The sequence below is a fragment of the Pongo pygmaeus genome, chromosome 11, assembly GCF_028885625.2.
Source record: "Pongo pygmaeus isolate AG05252 chromosome 11, NHGRI_mPonPyg2-v2.0_pri, whole genome shotgun sequence".
Lineage (NCBI taxonomy): Eukaryota > Metazoa > Chordata > Mammalia > Primates > Hominidae > Pongo > Pongo pygmaeus.
In genome coordinates this window covers 141,482,896-141,505,744 of record NC_072384.2, presented here as the reverse complement: position 1 = coordinate 141,505,744, position 22,849 = coordinate 141,482,896, and the positions used below count along the sequence as shown (strand labels likewise).

Below are 22,849 nucleotides of genomic sequence, written 5' to 3'. Positions count from 1 at the left end.
TGCCTGCAGTCATTGGATCTGGGGCTTCTTACTCTCCAGGGTGGCCAGGACACTCCTCTATGACCATCAGTTGTAATTCTAAGAAAAACCCGCTGTGGTTTTTTTCTCAAACTCTTCAAGAAGGATCAGTGTTTTAGGAAGTGGCCCATGCCGATGCTTTGTGCTGGGCTGGCCCTGCTGGGTGTGCACATGGCGGGCCACTTGTCTAACTGGGAGCAAGTGGAGCCTTGAGGTGAAGGCAGATCCCCGAGGGGAAGGCGGATCCCTGAGGTGAAGGCGGATCCCCAAGGTGAAGGCTGATCCCTGCCTGAGGTGAAGGCTGATCCCTGAGGTGAAGGTGGATCTTGAAGTGAAGGCGGACCCAGAGGTGAAGGCGGATCCCTGAGGTGAAGGCTGATCCCTGCCTGAGGTGAAGGTGGATCCTGAGGTGAAGGCTGATCCCTGAGGTGAAGGTGGATCCCCAGGTGAAGGTGGATCCATGAAGTGAAGGTGGATACCAAGGTGAAGGCGGATCCCGAGGTGAAGGCTGATCCCTGAGGTGAAGGTGGATCCTGAGGTGAAGGCTGATCCCTGAGGTGAAGGCTGATCCCTGAGGTGAAGGCAGATCCTGAGGTGAAGGCAGATCCCGAGGTGAAGGCGGATCCCTGAGGTGAAGGTGAATCCCCAGGTGAAGGCTGATCCCCGAGGTGAAGGCAGATCCTGAGGTGAAGGCGGATCCCGAGGTGAAGGGTGATCCTGGAGGAGAAGGCGGATCCTGAGGTGAAGGCAGATCCCGAGGTGAAGGCAGATCCCTGAGGTGAAGGTGGATCCCCAGGTGAAGGCGGATCCGCAGGTGAAGATGGATTCCCCAAGGTGAAGGCAGATCCCGAGGTGAAGGCAGACCCCTGAGGTGAAGGCAGACCCAGAGGTGAAGGCCGTCTGGGCTCCAGGCGGATGCCTGTGCGATGCTCTGCAGCGTGGGCCTCTCCAGCAGCTGGGCAGGGAGTGCCTGTGCCAGGCCTGTGTCTGCCCCTCACTGTCACCCCATGCCTGGTCTTTCCTGGACACTCCTCGAGCTGAGGCACACTTTGTCATCTGCCTTAGTGCCACCCCCAGCCCCCTTCCACAGGGACTTGGCTTTTTCTGCTGATGCCCCCACCCCAGGGTGAGGCAGGAACCTGAAATGGTCCCAGAGCCCCAAAGCAACAGGGGAGTTCCTCTGGGGCCACCCTGCCCTCTGTGCCTGCAGTGACTTGCGGGGCGTGGCCCGGTGCGGCCCGGTGGGTCTTCTGCATGCATTTTTACCAAGTGAATGGATTCTGTTCCCCTCTCCTCTGTCCCGGGGCCCCTGGCTCAGGGCTCATGGTCTCCCTTTCCTGGAGTCATCACAGCTGGCTGGCCACATCCACATACCCACATGGATGGCCACCATCCCCCAGCCCTCTTTCCCTCTCCTGCCCACGGGCCATCTTCTCTGCCCACTTCCCGTGGGTGCATCCTGGGTCTAGTCAGAGCCTCAGACACCCATGGTGTTGCCTCTATGTCCCCAGCGCAGACCCCACCCTGCCGCCAGCAGCTTCTCAGCCTCTTCTTTGCCTCTGAGCAGTCATCCCAGCCCCTCTGGCTTCCTCCCTGCCACCCTTGAGCCTGTGCCCTCATCTCTGGCCACTCCACCCAGCGTGACCTCACCACGCAGGACCAGTTCATGCTTCTTGTTTCTGATGACTTCCTGCCCCACTTGTCCCAGAGGTGCCCCTCTCTGTCTTTGAGGGGAGCTCGCCCTTTCTCCTGGGATCTGGCGTGTGCTGTGTCTGGCACTGTGGCCCGCAACCCCCCGCCTTCTCAGGGGTTCAGCTGTGTCAGACCCCCATCCTCAGCTTTGCCTTCTGCCATCAGCCACGCCCACAGGCTCTGGCCACCCTTGGGACTACCTGGCTCCCTCTCAGGTTGGCTGACAGAACAACTTCTTGAAGATAGTTTCTTTTCTTTTCTTTTCTTCTTTTCTTTTTTTTTGAGATGGAGTCTCATGCTGTAGTCCAGGCTGGAGCGCAGTGGCGCAATCTCTGCTCACTGCAACCTCTGCTTCCTGGGTTCAAGTGATTCTCCTGCCTCAGCCTCCCAAGTAGCTGGGATTACAGGTGCCTGCCACCACGCCAAGCTAATTTTTGTATTTTTAGTAGAGACAGGGTTTCACCATGTTACAAGCCAGGGTGGTCTCTAACTCCTGACCTCAAGTGATCTGCCCACCTCAGCCTCCCAAAGTGCTGGGATTACAGGCATGAGGCACTGCAACCGGCCAACAGTTACATCTTTAAAAATTGTGTCATGTGGTAGCAAAAATATACAACAAAGAATACAGAATGTTACAACCAACGGCCACATGCCCACATCAGCTTTCAAAATAAGGCATTTCCAACTTACTCCCCAAGGGTAGCACTGGCAGAGGGCTCACCGCCACCCGGCATCTCGGCCGACCCACATCACCCTGGGGAGGAAGATGGACAGATGGGGCCTGGCGGGAGGGAGGTCCTTCCACGTCACCGTGGCGGGCACATCGAGTGGCCTTGGTGGCGCCCAGGCCCTTAGACCCCCTCCATGCCCAGCACCGTGCATTCGGTGCTGATCGTTCGTGGAGTGTCATCGTCCGCCCCGAGTCTGTGGAGTGCTGCTTGTGTGTTTGAAACTTCAAGGGGGCTGCAGCCGACTCTGCATTCATCTGCATCTTGGATTCTGGGCATTTGGGCTGTCTCCATTCTTTTTGTAATGATAAGTCATTCTGCATTTGGGTATATTTCAACCTGTGAATATGTATAGCATCTCTACTTGCAGAGTTGCTGGGGCACAAGGTCTGCGGCCCCTCCAGATGTTATCATGTTATTTTCAAAGTGGTGGCACCCGTTCACTCCCAAGGTGAGCTGTAAAAGCTCCTGTGGCCTCCTTCTGGCAGCGCTTGGTGTGCCCCACTTTTAAATGTTGCCATCTGGTGGATACAGCTTGAAAATATGGTTTCCGAATTACTATCATGGTTGAGTATCTTTTCATGTAAATTGCCAGTTCATATCTTTTTGCCCATTTTCTTTTGTGATTTTTGTAAATTTTTATTTTTATCTGTCCTCTATGTTTATCAATCCTTCATTGAATTGTATGTGTTGCAGTTACCTTCTCCAGGTGGGTGGGGTTCTCGTCACTGTTTTAGTGATATCTTTTGATACCCAAACTTTCCTTTTGGTGTTTTCCGTGGGTTAAGAAATCTTTCCGTCTGGGCGCGGTGGCTCACACCTGTAATCCCAGTGCTTTGGGAGGCCGGGGTGGGTGGATCACTTGAGGCCAGGAGCTTGAGACTAACCTGGCCAATGTGGCAAAACCCTATCTCTACTGAGAATACAAAAAATAAAAATAAAAATAAAAATAAAAATAGATGTGATGGCGCATGCCTGTAATCCCAGTTACTTGGGTGGCTGAGGCACAAGAAACTCTTTTTTTTTTTTTTTTTAATTATACTTTAAGTTCTAGGGTACATGTGCACAACGTGCAGGTTTGTTGCATAGGTATACGTGTACCATGTTGATTTGCTGCACCCATCAACTTGTCATTTACATTAGATATTTCTCTTGAATCCTGGTGGCAGAGGTTGCAGCGAGCCGAGATTGCACCACCGCACTCCAGCCTGGGCGACAGAGTGAGACTCTGTCTCAAAAAAAAAAAAAAAAAATTCCTTCCCTAGGGGTAGTATGAAGATACAACTCTTCTTTATTCTCTTCCAAACATTTTTTGTTAATGTAGAGGTCTTTAATCCACATGGAATTTATTTGACATATAAAGGGATCTAACGGTATATTTTCCATATTGCCAACCAGTGTTCCTTCCATCGCTGGTTCGGTCGTCCGTCCTCTCCCCCTTGCTCTGTAAAGCCACCTTTCCCAGATGTCAAAAGGGCTGTGCTTCTGCAGGTCTGTTCCTGGGGTCCCTTCTGTTGCACTCGTGGTGGCCTCTTCCTGTCCCAGCACAGCCCGACTTCATACCAGGGCTTTCTACCAAGGCTCAAGATCATAGGGCGTGTTGCCCTCTGCCCTCTGGTCTTTTTTTTTTCTTCTTCTTCAGACTTGTTATTGATATTCTTAACATCTTACTCTACCATATACATTTTTAGAAGCAACTTGTCATGATTCACAAAAGAACTTGAGTTTTCATATGAAATGACATTGAGTTTTCAAATCAATTTGGGTAAAATTAAATGTTTTCAAGATATTGAGATTTATTTTCCACAAATAAGTTATAGTTCTCCATTTATTTAGATTTTCTGCAATGTTTTTAGTAAAGTTCTACAATTTTCTTTATAATAAGTTAGTGACAGCTGGGAGTGGTGGCTCATGCCTGTAATCCCAGCACTTTGGGAGGCTGAGGTGGGCAGATCACGAGGTCAGGAGTTCGAGACCAGCCTGGCCAACATAGTGAAACCCCATCTCTACTAAAAATACAAAAAATTAGCCGGCCGTGGTGGTGAGCGCCTGTAATCCCAACTACTCGGGAGGCTGAGGCAGGAGAATCACTTGAACGCAGGAGGTGGAGGTTGCAGTGAGTCGAGATTGCACCATTGCACTCCAACCCCAGGCGACAATGTGAGACTCCATCTCAAAAAAAAAAAAAAAAAAGTTAGTAACATTTATTCCTAGGTACTCTATAGTTTGGGTTATTATTTTATTTATTTATTTTTTAGAGAGAAGATCTTGCTCTGTTACCCAGCCTGGAGTGCAGTAGTGTGATCATAGCTCATCCCAGCCTCGAACTCCTGAGCTCAAGTGATCCTCCTACCTCAGCCTCTCAAGGAGCTGGTACTACAGTTGTTGCCACTACTCCTGGCTAATTAAAAAAAAATTTTTTTTTTTTGATTTAGAAATGGGTCTTGCTATGTTGCTCAGGCTGGTCTTGAATTCCTGGGCTCAAGTGATCCTTCTACCTCAGCCTCCATGGTAGCTGGGACTACAGGTGTGAGCCACTGTGCCAGGTTGGGTTATTATTTTAAAAGATACCTTAAAATATGTTTTAATTCTTTATCAGGTATATAAGAATGTTCTTGATTTCTACAACCTTATTGAACCTTCCTAATTCAAATAATTTTTCTGTGGATTCTCTTGATTTATGTGTAGATGAGCAAATGGTCTGCAAATAATGACAGTTTGGTTTCTTTCTTTCAAATTCCTATTATGTTGTTGGTTATTTTCCTGTCTTACTGGTTTGGCTAGAACCTCTCCTACAATGTTAAATAGAAGTAGAGATAGCAAGCATCCTGGACTTGTTTCTGAATTTAAAGGAAATGTTCCTATCATTTTACCATTAAGTGTGATGTTTGGGTAGGTTTTTAATAGATAGCTATTATGAGGTTAAAAAAGTTTTCTTTTATTCTAATATTGCTTAGAATTTTATCACAAATGAGTCTTGAAAATTATGGAATGCTTTTTTAGTATCTATTGAGGGCCTCATATTCTTTCTTCTTTAATTTGAAAATTATAATAATAGCTATCCTAATGTCAAGCTATACTGGTATTCCTGGAATATGCTTACCTACATTGCCTTTTTTATTTGTTACTGTATTTTCTTGCTAATTTTTCAGACTTTTGTACCTATGTTCATCAGTGAAACTGGTCTAATATCTTTCTCAATTTTTTCTTGTTTACTTTGATGCTAAAATTCTATTAGCATCAATGAATGAGCTAGGAGTACAGTTGGCTCTCCATATCCGTGGGTTCTGCATCTGTGAATTCAACCAGATCAAAATTTCTGGAAAAAAAGAATGGTTTGTCTATACTGAACATGTACAAATATTTTTTTCCCTTGTCACTATTACCTGGACAATACAGTATAGCAACTATTTATTAATACATAGCATTCACATTGTATTAGGTATTATAACTAATCTTGAGATGATTTAAAATATATGGAAGGGGCTGGGTGCGGTGGCTTATGCCTGTAATCCCAGCACTTTGGGAGGCCAGCGCGGGCAGATCATTTGAGGTCGGGAGTTCAAGACCAGCCTGACCAACATGGAGAAACCCCGTATCTACTAAAAATACAAAATTAGTTGGGCATGGTGGTGCATGCCTAGTGGCGCATACTAGGGAGGCTGAGGCAGGAGAATCACTTGAACCTGGGAGGCGGAGGTTGCAGTGAGCCAAGATCGCACCATTGCACTCCAGCCTGAGCAACAAGAGTGAAACTCTCTCTCTTTCTCTCTCTCTCTCTCTCTCTCTCTCTCTATATATATATATATATGAGGATGTGTAGGTCAAATGGAAATACTATACTTGCTCATATGAGGGACTTGAGCATCTGTGGATTTTGGTATCTGTGGGGGGTCCTGGAACCAATCTCCTTCTGATACTGAGGGATGACTTTATATTCTTTGGGTGTTTCCCTCTCTTTCCTCCATTCTCATAAAGAGTTTGTATAGGATTGATATTATCTTTTAAACAAATGTATAGTGGAACTCACCTATAAGAAGCGTCTGAATCTGCTGCCTTTTTTTGTGGGTAGATTTTTAAACTATTAGATCAATTTGTTTAATAATTGTAGGAAAATTCATGTTTCTATTGCTTACTTTTTCTCATAGTTATGCATCACATTTTCCTGGTTCTTGGCAGGTCTAGTAATTTTTGATTGGATGCTATACATGATTTTTAGATTTTAGAGAGTCTGACTTCTTATATTTCTTGCTTTAGTGCATGTTGGGCTTTGTCTTGGCAGGTGCTTAACTTACTTGAAGACCAGTTTGATCAGTCAAGACCTGTTCTTAAGCTTTTCTAGAGTTGGTCCAGAGTAGACCACCTGCAGGAATAGTTTAGTCCCCCACCTAGGGCATGCCTTCTCCAGGGTCTCCACGGAATATCTGGAGTGGAGGCTCAAGAGGACTCCCTGTTCTGGCTGATAGGATCACAGATGTCTCCTTACCTTGTGTGAGTTTTGAGAATTGTTCAGCTTACAACAGTCCAGTCTTTTTGTGTCTGGATTATCCGGGAATGGACTAGTATTCTGAAAAGACTCAAGGGTACCCCTGTGCAAATTTCTGGACTTCTACTGAGCAGCTCCTTTCTTCCAGAACTCTGACTCACAACCTCCAGCTGCCTCTGCCCACCCAAACTCTGACCACCATCTTCTCAACCTGTCAAAGCTGCCAAGGTGCTTGGGTCCCACCTCGCTGTGCCCGCCTCTAGGCAGATTTGGGGTGATCATAGGGCTCACCTAGTATGTGCGCCTTCTCTCAGGGATCACAGTCCTGCACTGCCTATTGTCCGATGTCTGAACACCATTATTTTCGTATATTTTGTCTTCTTTGCTAGTTATTGTTTACAGTGAGAGGTTAAGCCTGGTCCCTGGGACTCTGTCATGGCTGAACATGAAAACTCCATGTTTTGCTATTAGTGTTTTCATTTCCATTTAATAAGTATTTTTGTATTTTCATCATGATTTTTCCTTTGGTTTGTTATTTAGAAGTTTATTTTTAAAATTTCTAAGCATATGGGTTTTTAAGTATTTTAAAATTAATTTTTAGTCTAATTGTGTTCAAATTACATGATTCATTCGATACAGGTCTTTGAAAGCTACTGGGAGTTGCTTTATGGTCTAGTACATGGTAAAATATTGTAAATGTTCCATATGTAATGGAAAAGAATGTTGCTCTAATTTTCTGCAAGAGGCACATATGTCCATTAATTTATGATTATTGTGTTATTCATGCTATGCTCTTATTAATTATATATCTGCTTGATCTACCAATTAGTGAGAAGTGTGTTAAAATCCCTGTCATGATAAATTAATGAATTCCTCCATATTACATGACTCTGAACTTTGGTTTTATATTTTCACCCTTTTTTTCTTTCTGGGATCATTTTGGGTAATTTTTTTCTGACATATTTTCCAGTTCATTAATTCTGTGTTGAGCTCCATTTAATTTGCCGATTAGCATGTCTGCTAAGTTTTCAGTTTTAAATAATTACATTTTATTTCTAAAAGTTCTGCATGGTTCTTTCCCATATTTTACCCCATTGTTTTTCACTTCTGCTTATTTCTTAGAACATTTAAGCCAACTTGTTTTTATAATCTATATTTGACAATTTTAATATCTGAAGTCACTGAGGATCTAATCCCTCTCTTCCCTCTCTCTTTCTTCTCCCCTTTCCCTCCCCTCTCCCTCCCCTCTCCCTCCCCACTTCCCTCCCCTCCCCTCTCCACTTCCCTCCCCTCCCCTCTCCACTTCCCTCCCCTCCCCTCTCCACTTCCCTCCCCTCCCCTCTCCACTTCCCTCCCCTCCCCTCTCCACTTCCCTCCCCTCCCCTCTCCACTTCCCTCCCCTCCCCTCTCCACTTCCCTCCCCTCCCCTCCCCTCCCCTCCCCTCCCCTCCCCTCCCCTCCCCTCCCCTCCCCTCCCCTTCCCTTCCCTTCCCTTCCCTTCCCTTTCCCTTTCCTTCTTCTCTCCTCTCCTTTTTTGGTGACTCTTGCTTATGGTGAATTGCTTCTCCAAGTGTTTGGTAATATTTCATTGTGAGCTAACATTTGACTGATGTTCATCTGTGGGAATCTTGGGGCCCTGGGAAAGGAAGCCTTCTCCTGGGAGGATTTGTGTGTACTTTGTTAGGTGCTTTGGGGGCTAACTCCTGAGAACTACTCTGAGCTAACTTCTTGAATTTGGATTTCACTGATCATGCAGGTGTTGTAAATTTGAAACCCAAACTTTATGAGGAGAGGCCTGTGGCCTTAAATTGTCAGTAACACTTGCTTTTTCACCACCTAGAGCTGGGTGTCATTCAGATTAATTCCCCCATGTCCCTTTTTTTACCCAGCCTTCCGTTTCACAGAGGTTGTAGCTTTGAAGGATTCAATTTTGTGGTGACTTGGTTCCAATCCTCACTTTTTGTCTCTTTGAGGTCCTGCCTCCCATTCCCCCCACAGCAGGTGAAACCAAATTCTCTGGTTTCTGGTATCACCAAATGCCTGTAGCTTTGTTGCCACCTTAATTTCATCTCCTTCTTCCTCTTTTTCATTTCCTTCTGAGGAGTCCTCTAATTTTCTTCTGATGTTTGTTATTTATCCTGAATTTCTAGGTGCTTTATAATGGAGGGTGTCTCACCCACCATACTGCAGAGGTAGAAGCCTCCATTCAGCCCTTTTGCTCTCTGTTGGGAAATATTATTGTTATTATTATTATTTTTTTGAGACGGAGTCTCGCTCTGTCACCCAGGCTGGAGTGCAGTGGTGTGATCGTGGCTCACTGCAACCTCTGCTTCCCAGGTTCAAGCGATTCTTCTGTGTCAGCCTCCCAAATAGCTGGGATTATAGGTGCCCACCACTATGCCCAGCTAATTTTTGTATTTTTAGTAGAGACGGGGTTTCACCGTCTTGGCCATGCTGGTCTCAAACTCCTAACCTTGTGATCCACCCACCTCGGCCTTCCAAAGTGCTGGGATTACAGGCATGAGCTACCACGCCCGATCCGGGCAGGAAATATTAATTTTAATGAGCAAACTGATTTTTGAATTCACATATATCAGTATTTGTCAACCAAAATGAGGAATTTCTATGTATTTTACCTCAACTGTTTGGTAATGACTTTTAAAATGATTCTTTTTAGGTTAAGTATGAGCACAGTGTAGAACAATCAAGCATTTTATAAAATTTGTTTAGAAAATCAGCAGCCTTTGTTCCTCATACCCAATTTTTTTCAACTCTCTTAGCTGTTTTTAAAATTTAGCTGTATATTGCGAATTAATGTGCTTGTTCTGCTAATTCATGCCTGTTTTAGCAGTTATGTAAATAGAATTATAAAATGTTTACCCTTTTGTGTTTGGTTTATTTTTTTTCAATGTCCTATTTGTGGTATTCATCCATTTATCATCTCTCCCTCCTGAAATGCCACTAAAATAAAGATAAAGGTAAACTAAAAAAAGACCTAAACGCTCTCATAAGAATGAAACAGGAGAGAACACTCAGCAGCCACATTCTGGATGCTGAAAAGCAGACCCACGTGGAAACTGATTTAGCTGATTCACAAGAGCGGAACCTTGGTTCCCTCCCAAGGCAAGCCTTTGTGACCTCCTGAAAGTCTTCCCAAGCCAACCACAGCTCCCTCGGGGACACTAGGGTCTGAACCAACCTGGGGATGATGTGGAGCTGCCCTTCCAAGGCTGTGCATTTCCTCGTCAGTCTGGCTTTAGCTACGTTCTGCAGGACCTTTGCCACAGCTTTGAAATGTATCTTCATTATCACTCATTCAAAATATTTTCTAATATCCAGTGTGATGATTTCTTTGACCCACGGGTTTTTAAAAATTGTATTGCTTAGTGTCCAAGCAATTGGGTTGTTTTGTAGGTGATTTTTTTTGAGGGTATTGATGTATAGCATAATTATATTGTGGTCAGAGAACATCTGCCTTATAACTTGAATTTAAGATGGATATTTGTGGAAGTTTGCTTTATGACCAGCATATGGCAAATTTTAGCACACATTCTGTGTGCACTTTAAAAGAATATGTATGAGGCTGGGCATAGTGACTCACACCTGGAATCCCAGCACTTTGGGGAGCTGAGATGGGAGGATCATTTGGGCCCAGGAGCCCAAGACCAGCCTGGCTAACACAGTAAACCTCATCGCTACAAAATAAAAAATTTAGCCAGGTATGGTGATATATGCCCATAGTCCCAGCTCCTCGAGAAGCTGAGGCAGGAGGATTGCTTAAGGCTAGGAGGTAAAGGCTGTTGTGAGCTAAGATCATGCCACTGAACTCCAGTCTCAGAGACAGGAGACCTGGTCTCAAAATAAATAAACAAAATAATGTGTACGATATATATTTTCTCCTCCTCAGTGGCTGATAGAACAGGCACAAATTTTCATCCTTTTATTTTCAACCTCTCTGTGTCTTTGTATGTAGAGTCTCTTATGAACAGAATATAATTTATAAAAATCTGGTCTGGCAATTTTTGATGTTTTACTTGGTGTATTTAGTTCATACTGAGTTGACCTTTTATCTGCAATCTTAACTCTTTCTTTTCCACTTGACATTATCTTTTCATATTCTGTTTTTCTCCTTCGTTGCCTTCTATTGGATTCATAAAATAAATTTTAATTTTTTGGGTATTTTTCTATTAACTTGTTAGTTATACATTAGTTTTCTACTTTCTAAATGATTACCCTAGCAATGACAACATGTATCCTTGACGATCAAATATAAATGATTACTGTTACCTCTTTCATGATCATGTTGAAACCTTGCAATCTTGTCTTTTGGTTTCTATCATTTCTGTTGAGGAGTCAGTTGTCAATCTTATTTTTGCTGCTTTAAAGGTTACATGCCTTTTTTTTTTTTTCTGGCTGACTAAGCTTTCTCTCTTCATCCTTGGTCCTAGCAGTGTTGCAGTGCTTGCCTTGTGTGACTTTCTTGTTTGTCTTGCTTTGTGTTTGCAGAGCTTCTTGAACCTGTGGATCAATGTGCTTCAGCAGCTTTGGACAATCCATGGTCATTAGTTTTGTAAATATTGCTTCTCCCCGTCTCAGTCCATTCCAGCTGCTGAATATCACAAAAATATCACAAACAGGGTGGCTTGTGAATAAGAGAATTTATTTTTCATGGTTCTGGGGGCTGGGAAGCTCAAGAGCAAGGCACATTGGCTGAGGATCTGCTTTCTGGCTCCTAGACGCCTTCTTGCCCTGTTCTCACGTGGTGGAGGGGCTGAGGGGTGTCTCTGGCATTTCTTTCGTAAGGGCACTGATCCCATTTGTGAGGCCCCACCCTCATGACCTAATCACCTCCTAAAGGCCCCACTTCCTAAAGTCATCGCTTTGGGGGTTAGGATTTCAACATAAGAATTTGGATGGGAACAGGGGACACAAACATTCAGACCATGGCACCCCCATTCCATTTCTTCTCCTTCTAGATTCCAGTTACAGGTATGTTTGACCATTTCACTGTGTCGTATACTTTTCTGGCTCTCATGTCTATATTTTCTATTCTTTTTGTTCTAAATTTTCTGTATTTCTATTACCTGTCCTCCAGTTTACTAACACTGTCTTCAACTGTGTCTATCTCTTGAGTTCTTAATTTTAGGTATTTTGTTTTCCAGATCTAGCATTTCCATTTGATTTTTTTTATAGTTTCCAGTCCTCTGGCAAAATTCTCCATTTTCCATTTATATTCTCTGTCCTTTTTGCTCTTATTTTGAATATATTAGTCAAGGTTGTTCTAAAGTCCTTGTTTAATAACTCCTAGATCTGGATCATGTGTAGATATGTGTCTTTTTTTTTTCTCATGTGTTTATATTTTATTTTTCCTCTTTGTTTTTAATCAGAGTCCTTTCTTATTTTATACCTTCTAAGTTTTGATTGGATGTCACACATTGCCTATTAAAAGAATGCAGAGTACAGAGATTATCCTGGGTTTGAAAAAATAAAAATAAAAGAGTGTAGAGGCTCCAGATGGCTTCCATTTTCTCTCCCAGGCAACCAGACTGAAGTCCGAATTAAACCAAGTGAGGGCAGGTTGTAGTTTTCATAAGGCTCATCCAAGCTATGGCTCTGCCCTGCTCTTAGGTTTCGTACCTTGCTGGGCTTTCAGCCAGAGCCTGGTGTGATCACTGGGTATTCTCCTCCCGGAGGACCCTGAACTCAAATCTTTGTTCCTTCCCACCTGAGACTGTGCAAGACTCTTCTTTGGTTTTCAGCTTGGGTTTTTAAAATCTCACCTCTCATATCCTCAGCATTTGGCAGATGTCTTAAGGGAAGGACTGAGCATTTGTTCATCTTAGTTCTTCACCTCTGTCTTCTGGAATCTTGGCCTCTCAAGTTTCTTTTTGCCCAAAAGCTCTGCAGCTTCCTCCGTCCCTCAGCAACAGCTCTCTGTCTGGGAAGACTCCAGATTCCCAGTCTCTTGCCCTGTGCGCAGAATGCAAATACACCCCGGAGGCTGTGCTGCGGAGGCCAGCTCCTGTCTTGGCAGCCCCTCCTCTGGAATGTTGGCTTGCGGCTGCACACTGATTCCTTCACACACAGTGCAGCGTGGTATCGGGCCTCTTGAGTTGTGCATTGGTCGGCTGCTGGCCACTGCACCCACCAAGCCGCCTTCGCCTTCCATGCTTCGTGGTGTGCATATTCCACACCCCAGAGCCAAGAACAGAGTCTTCTCTGTGTCCTTGTAATGCTTTTACATTTTAAAGATCAAGTTCTATAATAGCTTTAGTTTTTCAATACGGGAGAGCCAGTTGTCCCATACAGATCTTACCTCATTCCCTAAATTGCTGCCTTTTTCTTTAGTGTGTGTGTGTGTGTCTGCTTTGGACATGCTTAGTCTGTTCATGTGTCATTTCTAGACTTTGGAAATCGTTGTAGCTCTGTAGGATATATGATAGCTGATAGGGGATGTTTCCCCTCTTTGTTCTCATTTTTCAAAATTCTCTTATCCTGCCTAGTTCCATTGAATGTCCTGTTGGAATATTTTGCTTATTGGAATTCCACTGAATTTATATAGCGAAATTTGGGGAGAACTGGAAATTTTGCACTGTTGAATGGAATATCTGCTTTCATCAATATTTTCTTAATTTCTCAGTATTTCTGATTTCAGTACTTGGGATTACTGAGTCAAAGAATACAGACCTTCTTAAAGTTCAGGGCGTGCTGCAGAATTGCTCCCTAGAAACCTTGCGGGATTTGTGCCCTAGCCAGGGACTGGTGAACTTGCCTGTTCCTCTCTCCATCCCGGCTGGGGATTTGTGCTCTAGCCAGAGACTCGTGAGCTCACCTGTTCCTCTCTCCATCCCGGCTGGAACATCCTAAGACTTTTTCCAGTTTTAAAAGTGCGGGGATTTTCAACACAAGGAAACACAGATTCTCAGATGTCATCCCTCCGTCCACGCTGGCGGCCACTCCTGGCCGTGAGGAGAAGAGATAGTGGCGGAAGCACTCTGGAGTGTAGATGCGGCTGCACCTTGTGGCTCTAAGGGGCTGTGGTGTAGGCGGCATGAGTCCAGCCACATCAGGAACTTGTCCCCACTTAGCCATAGGGTGGCCTGGCACATCCCCCTCCCCTGTAGCCTCTGGAAGAGCTGTTTGCCTGAGGGACAGCCCTGCCCCACATCCAGCCTGTTTTGTGGAGGAGTTCTGGGGAGCCTGGGAGTGGCCTGGGCAGGGTCCAGGAGTTCAGCATCTGCCCTGGTCCCAGGCTCGCTGTGCCCCCTTTCCTTCTGCAGACAGACCCCTCCTGCTCTTGATCCTGGAGCTTCCAGGGGCAGCCCAGAGGGGCTTGTCCCTTCTTCACAGCTATGAGGCTGGGGCACTGTAGGATGGGGGTTTTTGCCAGATTCTCCCAAGGGTGGCACTTACGGATGGGGACGACCAGGCAGAAGGTTGCCTTTTCACGGAATGTCAGTGTGGAAGGGTTTCAAGGAGGCCACCTCCTAGCCTTTGCTCTACTTGGATGCCTCTGGTGATGTGGGACTCACCACTGAGTGGGCACCCTAGAGCATTTAGACAGCAATTGGCAAAAACCTCTCATGTCAGGCTGCATGAATTCTGTTTCATAGAGCTCTGGCCATTCCTGTAACCAACAGCTCTGTCCCGAGGCTGTCCCTGTCCCTGTGCCCAGGAGCCCCATCGTTCAGACCGCAAGTCCCATGGGGAAGCAGCAGCATCTGGCTGGTCAGCCTGGAAAGACCTTTCACAGTGGCTGCTTCGTCACTGTTTTGCGGGGAGTTTTCATCAGCCTTCCTCAGAGTCCCAGCACCCAAGAGGCCAAATCATTTTGGGGTTCCTGACCACCACCCTGTCATTTCACAGACGGTAAACTGGGGCCCAGGAAGCTAAGTCACACAGCTGGGGTAAAGGCAAGGCCGAGGCTGGTCCCCCAGTCCTGGCTTGTACCGAATTCCCCATGACTCGTGGGCTGCTCCTCCTCAGTGGGGCTCAGGAATGTTCCTCTCCACCTTCTGCGTGAATTACCAGCAGGAAATTGGGCCGAAAACGTTGACTTTTGTCCTATTGCTTAGGGCTGTCTGTGCTGTTCTTTTCATTTCTGAGTAAAGTTCTCTTTCTTGCTAATTCAGAGACCACACTACTGCTGATGTGGCTACCAGCTGGCGCTTGGTGTGGAGGGTGTGATGGGGCATTCTAGAACACTGTTCCGTTTTAAAGCGTCCTTGACATGTCGATCTGGAGCCAGCACTGGCTCTTGCGGCCTGCACGGACCTGGCATGGAGCCCACCAGGGCCTGCATCCGCAGGGGAAGACCCTTCTTGGGGGATTTGCCGTGGGTGTGAAGGCCACATCCACGTTCACACCCAGGTTGCTGTGTTTCTGTTTCTTTTGTTGGGTTTCAGCTTCCTCAGGCTTGTGAAGCTGGGTTCCACTGGTCCCACTGGGCTCCTGCTTTCTAGAATTATCTGCGCTGCCTCCTCTCCTTGTGGATTCCACCCCATGCATGTGTCACGCTGGGGGCTTTGGAGGGGAGTGGAGAAGAACTTTGGCTTCAGCTGCAGCCAGAGTGCCTGTCCTGCCTCCTCAGATATTGTTTCTAATTCATGTTTCCCTTTTTTCCAAGGTGTTCCCCCCACACTGGGGCTCCCACTACTGTAAGGAGTGACCCACGAAGGCCACAGAGATGGCCGGGGCTTCGGTGAAGGTGGCGGTGCGGGTCCGCCCCTTCAATTCCCGGGAAATGAGCCGTGACTCCAAGTGCATCATTCAGATGTCTGGAAGCACCACCAGTGAGTATCGGCCTGCACAATGTTGGGGTCGGCCACGGGTTGCTGGGGGCCATGGTCCTGTGCCGATGGGCCAGGCTCAGCAGTCAACCTGGCCCTGGCCCCAAGAGCACCTCCTTGTCTATGTGGTGTGTGGGTGTCCTGGGGCTGCTGTAACAAACTGCCACCAATGGTGGTGGGCTTATAAGAATAGAGATTTACGCTCACAGCTGTGGAGGCCAGAAGTCCAAAGTCAAGGTGCCAGCAGGGCCTCACTCTCTCTGAGCTCCTAGGGAGGACCTTTCCTGCCTTCTCCGGGGTCTGGTGGTTGCCAGCCACCTTGACTTGCAGCAGCGTTGCTCTAGTCTCTGCCTCCGTCATCACGTGGCCTTCTCCTCTATGTGTCTGTGTCTCTGCTTTCATGTGGCTTTTTTATAAGGACACCCATCACTGAGTTTGGCTTTCTTATAAGGACACCCATATGTTTCCCCACATATCCAAACCATATCAGTATCTTGGAGGAAGAACCAATTGTCATCTCTCAGTTCTGTGACTGGCTGGGCTCAGCGTGGCAGCTTGTGCTGGGGCCTCTAGTGCAGCTGCAACTGCTGCTGCCGTCACAGGATCAAGTGGTGTCAGCTGCATTGAGTGGTGACATGAACAGCCACCTGGTATTCAGGATGTGGACAATGACAGCCTTCCCATTCCCAGGTGCTGTGCACCCATCCAACATGCCCTCATGTATTATCTACCAGGTGGGGAGGGGGGCGTCCCGAGGGGAGGGCACTCAGTTCCCATGGAAGCTTCCTCCCTAGGTTTAGTCTCCGAGGCCTGCTCAGGGGGTGGAGATTCAGGTGTCACTGGGGGTGTTCTGGGCTCTGTCAGGTCCTGTGGAAGTGAGGGCTCTGCCCGGGCCCTCTGTCTGGCCCAGGGTTGATCCTTCCAGAAGCCCGTGGAGCTCTGTGGCTAATCATGGTACAGTGGGCAGGCTGGGGAGACCCTGCTAAATTCCAGGGTATGGAGGCTGCTGCGGCTATGGGACCCCAGTGCACTTCGGGGTTGCATCCTGACTGTTCTTCATGGTGAATTGTTTTGTCTGTTTGGTTCCTGGAAGCAGACCCAGAGATGAGGATTTGAGTGCCAAGAGTTTATTTGGGAGGTGGTCCCAGGATGCACTGTGGGAGATTGGGGAAGTTTGAGAGGAAGCTGACAAAGGTGCATTCGTAAGTGGGTGACCTCCGTGGCCAGGGCCCTGGCCTTGCTGGGGCCCGTGGACGAACACAACGCACCTCCCGATTGTCCTGCCCAGGAAGGCCAGTGCTTTTCCAACAACGCTCGCTGCATTAGCTGACTGCAGCCTTGGCCTTTTGTGGTCAGAGAAAGTGCTCAGGTGACAGGACCCTTGCCTTTAAGTGGGAAGCCTCAGGCTGTGCAGAGCTGTGAGTCTGGAAATGTGACCTCAGGTGGGAAATGTGACCTCAGGTGCGAACCATGGCTCTGGGTATGAACTTCGACTCCAGGTGGGAACCATGACCTCTGGTGAGCACTGTGGCCTTGGGTGGGCAGAGGAGGCCTGTGCCACGCCCCAACAGGCTTTGCTGTGTCATTGTAAGGTGACCCAGGACATCAGGGAGGGCCCTGTGAATCCCCTTCCATCCCCCACTGGGTGCCAGCAGCACAATTGCCACCTCAGTCTTGCATGTGGGGTCATGGGGAACTCCATGGTTGGCACAGTGACAAGAACCAGACCCGTCGAGCAGCTAAAGACCACCAGAAGCAGAGTGGATGGAAGAACAAAGCTTCAGAGATGGGACCCTGCTGTCCCTGAACCTTGAGAATGGCCCAGCCTCAGGCCAGACCCTAAATGACAGGGTTAGGCAGGTGGGCAGGTTGGAATGGGTGTCCCAGAAGTGACGGCCAGGGTGGGTGAGTGGCCCCCTTGCAGCTTCCGACCTGCCCCATGGCCCAGCCTCCAGGGGCACTGGGTGGGCGGCCTCCCCATTTTGCATTTCCCCTCATAGGATCCAGAAACGGGAGGGTGCAGCCTGGAGGTGAGCCAGTGTTGCCAAGACCTCGACACTGGCAGCGCTGCCCACCTGGTGGAAGGTTATCTGGCTGAGGCTGTGCCGGCCCAGACCCCAGAGAGCTGCCGGTTCAGAGACAGCAGTGCAGGCCTGGACCTGAGACCTCATGCCCCAGTGGTTTTTGCCTGCTTCACTCCACCCTCTCCTCTGGCCTGGAGAACAAAAGCTGAACCAAAGCTTTACCCCAGGGCTTAGGAGCCAGAGGCCAGAGCCGTATCTGTGGGCAGCCACGTTTCCTTTAGCCAGCGGGGTTGAAACCTGAAGCGAGACACCCTGCTCCAAATGCTTGGATCCTATCCGGCCCTGAAGACACTGGAGTTCTGGGATTTCGCCTACGTGCCAGCAGCCTCTGCTCCCCAGTAAGCTCTGAGCAGAAGTCCAGGCAAGCCCAGGAGGTCAGGAGGGAAATGCAGGAGCCCCTACACTTTTTTTGGGCAACTGGTAGGTCCTGAAGGAACTCCCCTTCTCAAAGATGAACATATGCAAGACACCAACCTCTTCCGAGATGCCGATCTTCCAGGAATCACCAAACTAAATCAAATATCTGTGGGGTTGCAGCAGAGTTCTGAAACCAAGGAGGAGGAAGGGGCCGTGGACTCAGAGTGGGGGTGGAGAGCCCTCCAGGGCATTTCCTCCAGGACACCTGGAATGTTTCAGACGTCGTCACTTTCATCCTTGGGAAACTGAAGAGCCACAGAGCCAAGACAACACATGAGATCAGTGTCCTGCCCGCTGTAGCTGAAGATGCACCAAGAAAGCCAGGGCCCCAGGTCGCCGGCAAGCAAAAGGCGGGTTGTGAGGGTGGCAGGGACAGGCACCCAGGCCATTTGCTGGGGACAGCCTGGTGATGGATATCAGACGTGTGATGCCGACCTCACCAGGCTGCTTGCGTGAAATGCAACGAGGATTACCCAGCAAGTGTTCAAAGGTGTGCATTTGAAACGTTCACCCTGGTGCTGTTTTACCAAGCCCGAGGCAACTGCCCAAATGCCCGCCAGCTGGGAGCTGCTGAAGGGATGTTAAGTCTATCCCAGCAGTGGACTTGAGTGCTCCTGAAAGCTTTGTGTTTACAGCCTTGAGAAAGTGCCACACAATGTTGTGGGGAAGGGGGCAAAGGTCAGCACAGAGCCCAGGAGTGAGACTGTGTGTGGGCAAAGGGCAGGTCCTGTGTGCACTGGATGTGCACGTGCATGGGAGACAGCAGGGTGGCGGGAGGGAAAAGAGTGGCCGAAGAATGAATAATCAGGAAAAATCTCTAGGAAAGCTGTTTTCATTTTGGAGAAAGCAAACCAGTGGTGGTTTTGGAAGAAAGTGCTGGAAGCTACGTCAGAAATCTGAGTGAAGGGCTGAGGGAGCTCAGGAGGGAAGGATGTCCCCTAGGCCTGGCGCAGGGAAGCCTGCCGGAGGAAGGGGGTCATGGGCTTTTCTCCTGGAGGTTGAGGGACCAGGGTGTTCCAGAGGGCTGACCTGCCCCAGAACAAGCCCCAGGAGGACACCTGCAGACAGGGCATGAGAGGGTGTGGGTGGATGCCCACCTGCCAGAAGCACTCACAGGAGCCACTGTCCCTGGTGACTTCTCAGCTGCAGCTCAGATCAATAGAATCGGGAGTGGCTGCCCTGGCTGGTGTGCCAGGCCCCTCGGAAGATGGCGGGTGCTGTGCCGGGCCCCTCAGAGGATGTCGTGGGGAAGTGACCTGGCCAGCCTGCCCTGCCTGCCCGGTGAAGCTGCTGACTGTTTCTGGAGTCTCAAAACATGAGGAGAGGCCCCACTCTCTAAAGCGTGCCTTGTAGCTCCGCTGTGATGCAGAAATTGGAAGCATTTGAAAGTAAATTTAACTGTTATCCTGTAATCATCACCTGCATAAATAATCCTCTTCATTTGAACGCACCAAACCTAGCAGTTTTGTGAGCCAGCCGAGCTGTCCGTTAGGTGCACTTCGGTCCGGCCTGGCAGAGCTAGTGTAGGTTGGCCTGGGGACAGAAGTTGAGTGTGAGTGCTTCCGTCCTCCTCCTCTCTCCTCACATTCTCTGCCCTGAGAACCGGAAGACATGAGGGCCCTGAGCTTGCCCAGCCGTTCTGCAGATGCTGGAGGCTGGCTGGGGACGCGGACCCTCAGCCATGTGCAGCCCCTGAAGTGAGTTCCTGGAGTGAAGGGCCTGGCTGTGCTCATGACTTACTTGCTGTGTGACACTGGCTAGAGGGTATCCCTTTGGGCCTCAGTTTCCCCACCTGTGCAGTAGCGAGGGGTGGTGCTGGGTACTCCCTGAGGTCCCCAATCATATCTGCACTCTTCTGGCCTTCAGAGGAGGCCCAGGGTTGGGGCGGCCTCTCATCTCTGCCCTTGCCCACAGATGGGGACCTGGACCCAGGGTGGGTGCGACCCCAGGCCCCCAGCCTCCGCTGTGGGCTCCCCCAATCCTGAGCAGTCGGGGAGCTGGGCAAGCCCCTCCACACGGGCAGCAGTGGCACCTGTGTGGTCCCTGGGACTGCTGTTACAAAGGGCTACATCCTGAGTGGCTTCAAATGACAGAAATGTCTCCCCCTGTTCTGGAGGCCAGACTCGGAGGTGCAGGTGCGCTGCAGAGTGGGTGTCTTAAACAGCAGATGTTCCCTTCTCAGCAGTCTGGAGGTGGAAGTCCAATCAAGGCGCCCACAGGTCTGGATCGTGGGAGGGCTGTCTTCCCAGCCTGCAGCTGCTGCCTTCCTGCTGTGTCCTTGCCTGGCCCAGGGAGCTCGGGTCCCTTCCCCTCCTTTAAAGCCACTCATCCCACCATGAGGTCCCTGACTTCGTGGCTTCGTCTCACCTTCATCACCTCACAAGGCCCCATCTCCAAATACCATCTGGTTGGGGGTCAGGGCATTGCATATGAATCTGGGGACACACTCGGCCCACGGCAGGCTCTGTCGGGAAGAGCCAGCTCAGCTCGGCCCTCACACCTGGTGCTCAAGGCTGCAGGAACGCTGAGACTCTGAGAAAACGGCTGTATTCCATTCCTTTTCCGTCCCCCTTCTTCCAGCTCCCCCCACTCCTCGCCCCAACCCTCCCCCTGCTGTCTCTGTCGTCTCAGTGTCCAGTCCTTTGCAGGCCCATGCAGAGTCCTGGGAAGGCTGCCTGATACTGGGCACCTCGCCGGCCTTGGAGGGGCCCAGCTCTGGGGGCCTGGCCAGAGCCTGGGGCGGGAGGGGATGAGGCCCCTAAAGGGGCTGGCTGAGGAGCCCAGCCCAGCAGGCCCGGGGAGGACCTGTTTCTCCCTCCTCCCTCCTCAAACCTGCACAAGGAAAAAATTCCAGACCCTGGCAAAAAAAGCCCTTTCTCCAGCAGAATCGGGGAGGTCTCTGTGAGAAGCAGGCTGCTGAAGGAGGGGTTGCCTGTCTCCACAGGCCTGGCGGACCTCGGGGCTGGGAGGTGTTGCGGGGACCCTGGCTTCTAGTCTGGCTGTGCGTCGTGTGACCTGGGGAGAGGACCTCCCCTCTCTGGAGCTTGGGGCCCATCTGTAGTGACAGGATGGTTCCCAGCCACAGCACAGGGTGTGGGAGGGGTGGCAGGGCCAGGGTGGGGTGGGGGTCCCAGACACAATACATGGCCTGGGAGTGGGGTTGCGAGCAGGGTAGGGTGGGGGTCCCAGACCCCATACAGGGCCTAGGATGGGGGTGTAGGCAGGGCCAGGATGGGATGGGGGTCCCAGCTACAACACAGGCCTGGGAGGGTGGGGGCCCAGGACAAGCAGGCCTGAGGGATTCTCCCATGGGCCATTTACAGCTGCAACTGAGCCCCACTCCTGCCCACTCACCTGTGCTGCCCTCTGTCCCCCACCTACCTGGCATTCCTTGGGCACTATCTGTGCCCTGTCCCAGAGGGCCCCCACCTCATAGAGCTCATGGCCCATGTGGGGTGTGGCACCGGGGCTTCATCTGAGCAAGGTTGGCACCTAGGGCTGGGCAAGGGTGGGACAAGGAGCAAGGGCTAGTGGGGGTGCGGGAAGCCTGACCGGAGTGCAGCGGGATGAGGCAAGGGGGTGGATGGGGCAGGAAAGGGTGTGGGGATGGGGCCAAGCCTGTGCGGGGAGCCCGACCTGAGTGCAGCGGGGTGAGGTGAGGGGGTGGATGGGGCAGGAAGGGGTGCGGGGATGGGGCCAGAGTGCGGTGGGGTGAGGGGATGAGGTGGACACAGTGGGTGTTGCTGGCTTCAGCAAGGGGCCCCAGGCCTCTGTGTCAGAGCTGGGAGGCCCAGCCGGGCTGTGCTAGGGAAGGCGCTGCAATTGTTTCCACAGCGCTGGTTGATCTGTGCTGGGGTTCTGGAGGCGGCACCACGGGTGCTGTTGCCTGGGTCCCGGCAGGCATTGAAGTCAGGACAGCTTGGCCTTCTCTCTGCCTCTGCTCCTGGCCACAGCACGGACGACGGACGTGGCCCCTCTCACCTCCGAGGACAGGGCTGTGATGGTCAGTCCCCGGCTCCCTCCTGCTGGCTGCCCAGGGTGCCCGGGTGTTTCCCAGAAATCCTCAGGCCTGGGATGGGGGTGCAGGTGGGACCTGAAACTGGATCTGCCCTGGCGACAAGGCTGCCAGTGATGCCTGTGCTGTCAGGAAGACGCTTGGCCAGAGATCACAGCCCAGGTGCCTGCCCACAAAACCACCGAGCCTGGGGCAGCAGCAGAGTGTGGACAAGCAGAGGGGGTCTCAGTGCCCTGAACTGCCATAAGGAAGCACCACAAACAGAAGTGTGCTGTCTCGTGATTCTGGAGGCCAGAAGTCTGAGATCAAGGTGGTGGCAGAGGTGGCTGCTCCTGAGCCATGAGGGGCACCTGTCCAGGCCCTCCAGCTTCTGGGGCTTGCCAAAAGCCAGCTTCTGGCATTCCTAGCTTCTCATCACCCTGATATCTGCCCTCATGTTCTCATGGTACCCTCCCTGTCTCCAAATCTCCTCTTTTATAAGGACATGGCAGCACTAGATTAGGGCCCGTCTTCATAGAGTAGGGCCTCATCTTAACTAATTACATCCGCAGCAACTTTATCTCCAAATGAGGTCCCATTCTGAGATACTGGGGGTAAAGACTTCAAAATATGAAATTGGG

The 22,849-nt window shown here is 49.8% G+C and overlaps 1 protein-coding gene across 23 annotated transcripts in view; it reads left to right on the top strand.

Moving 5' to 3' along the window:
- The window catches only part of KIF1A (kinesin family member 1A), a 116,707-nt gene that overhangs the window by 7,767 nt on the left and 86,091 nt on the right, over positions 1-22,849 (top strand). For 22 of the 23 annotated variants that reach the window (XM_063648216.1, XM_063648212.1, XM_063648214.1 and 19 more), the window contains exon 2: positions 15,551-15,716. In XM_063648216.1, the coding sequence (XP_063504286.1) occupies positions 15,611-15,716 (106 nt within the window). In that variant the 5' untranslated portion in view covers positions 15,551-15,610. Of the gene's footprint in view, positions 1-15,550; positions 15,717-22,849 lie in introns of those variants that run through there. The other variant, XM_054477654.2, reaches the window with a different exon arrangement.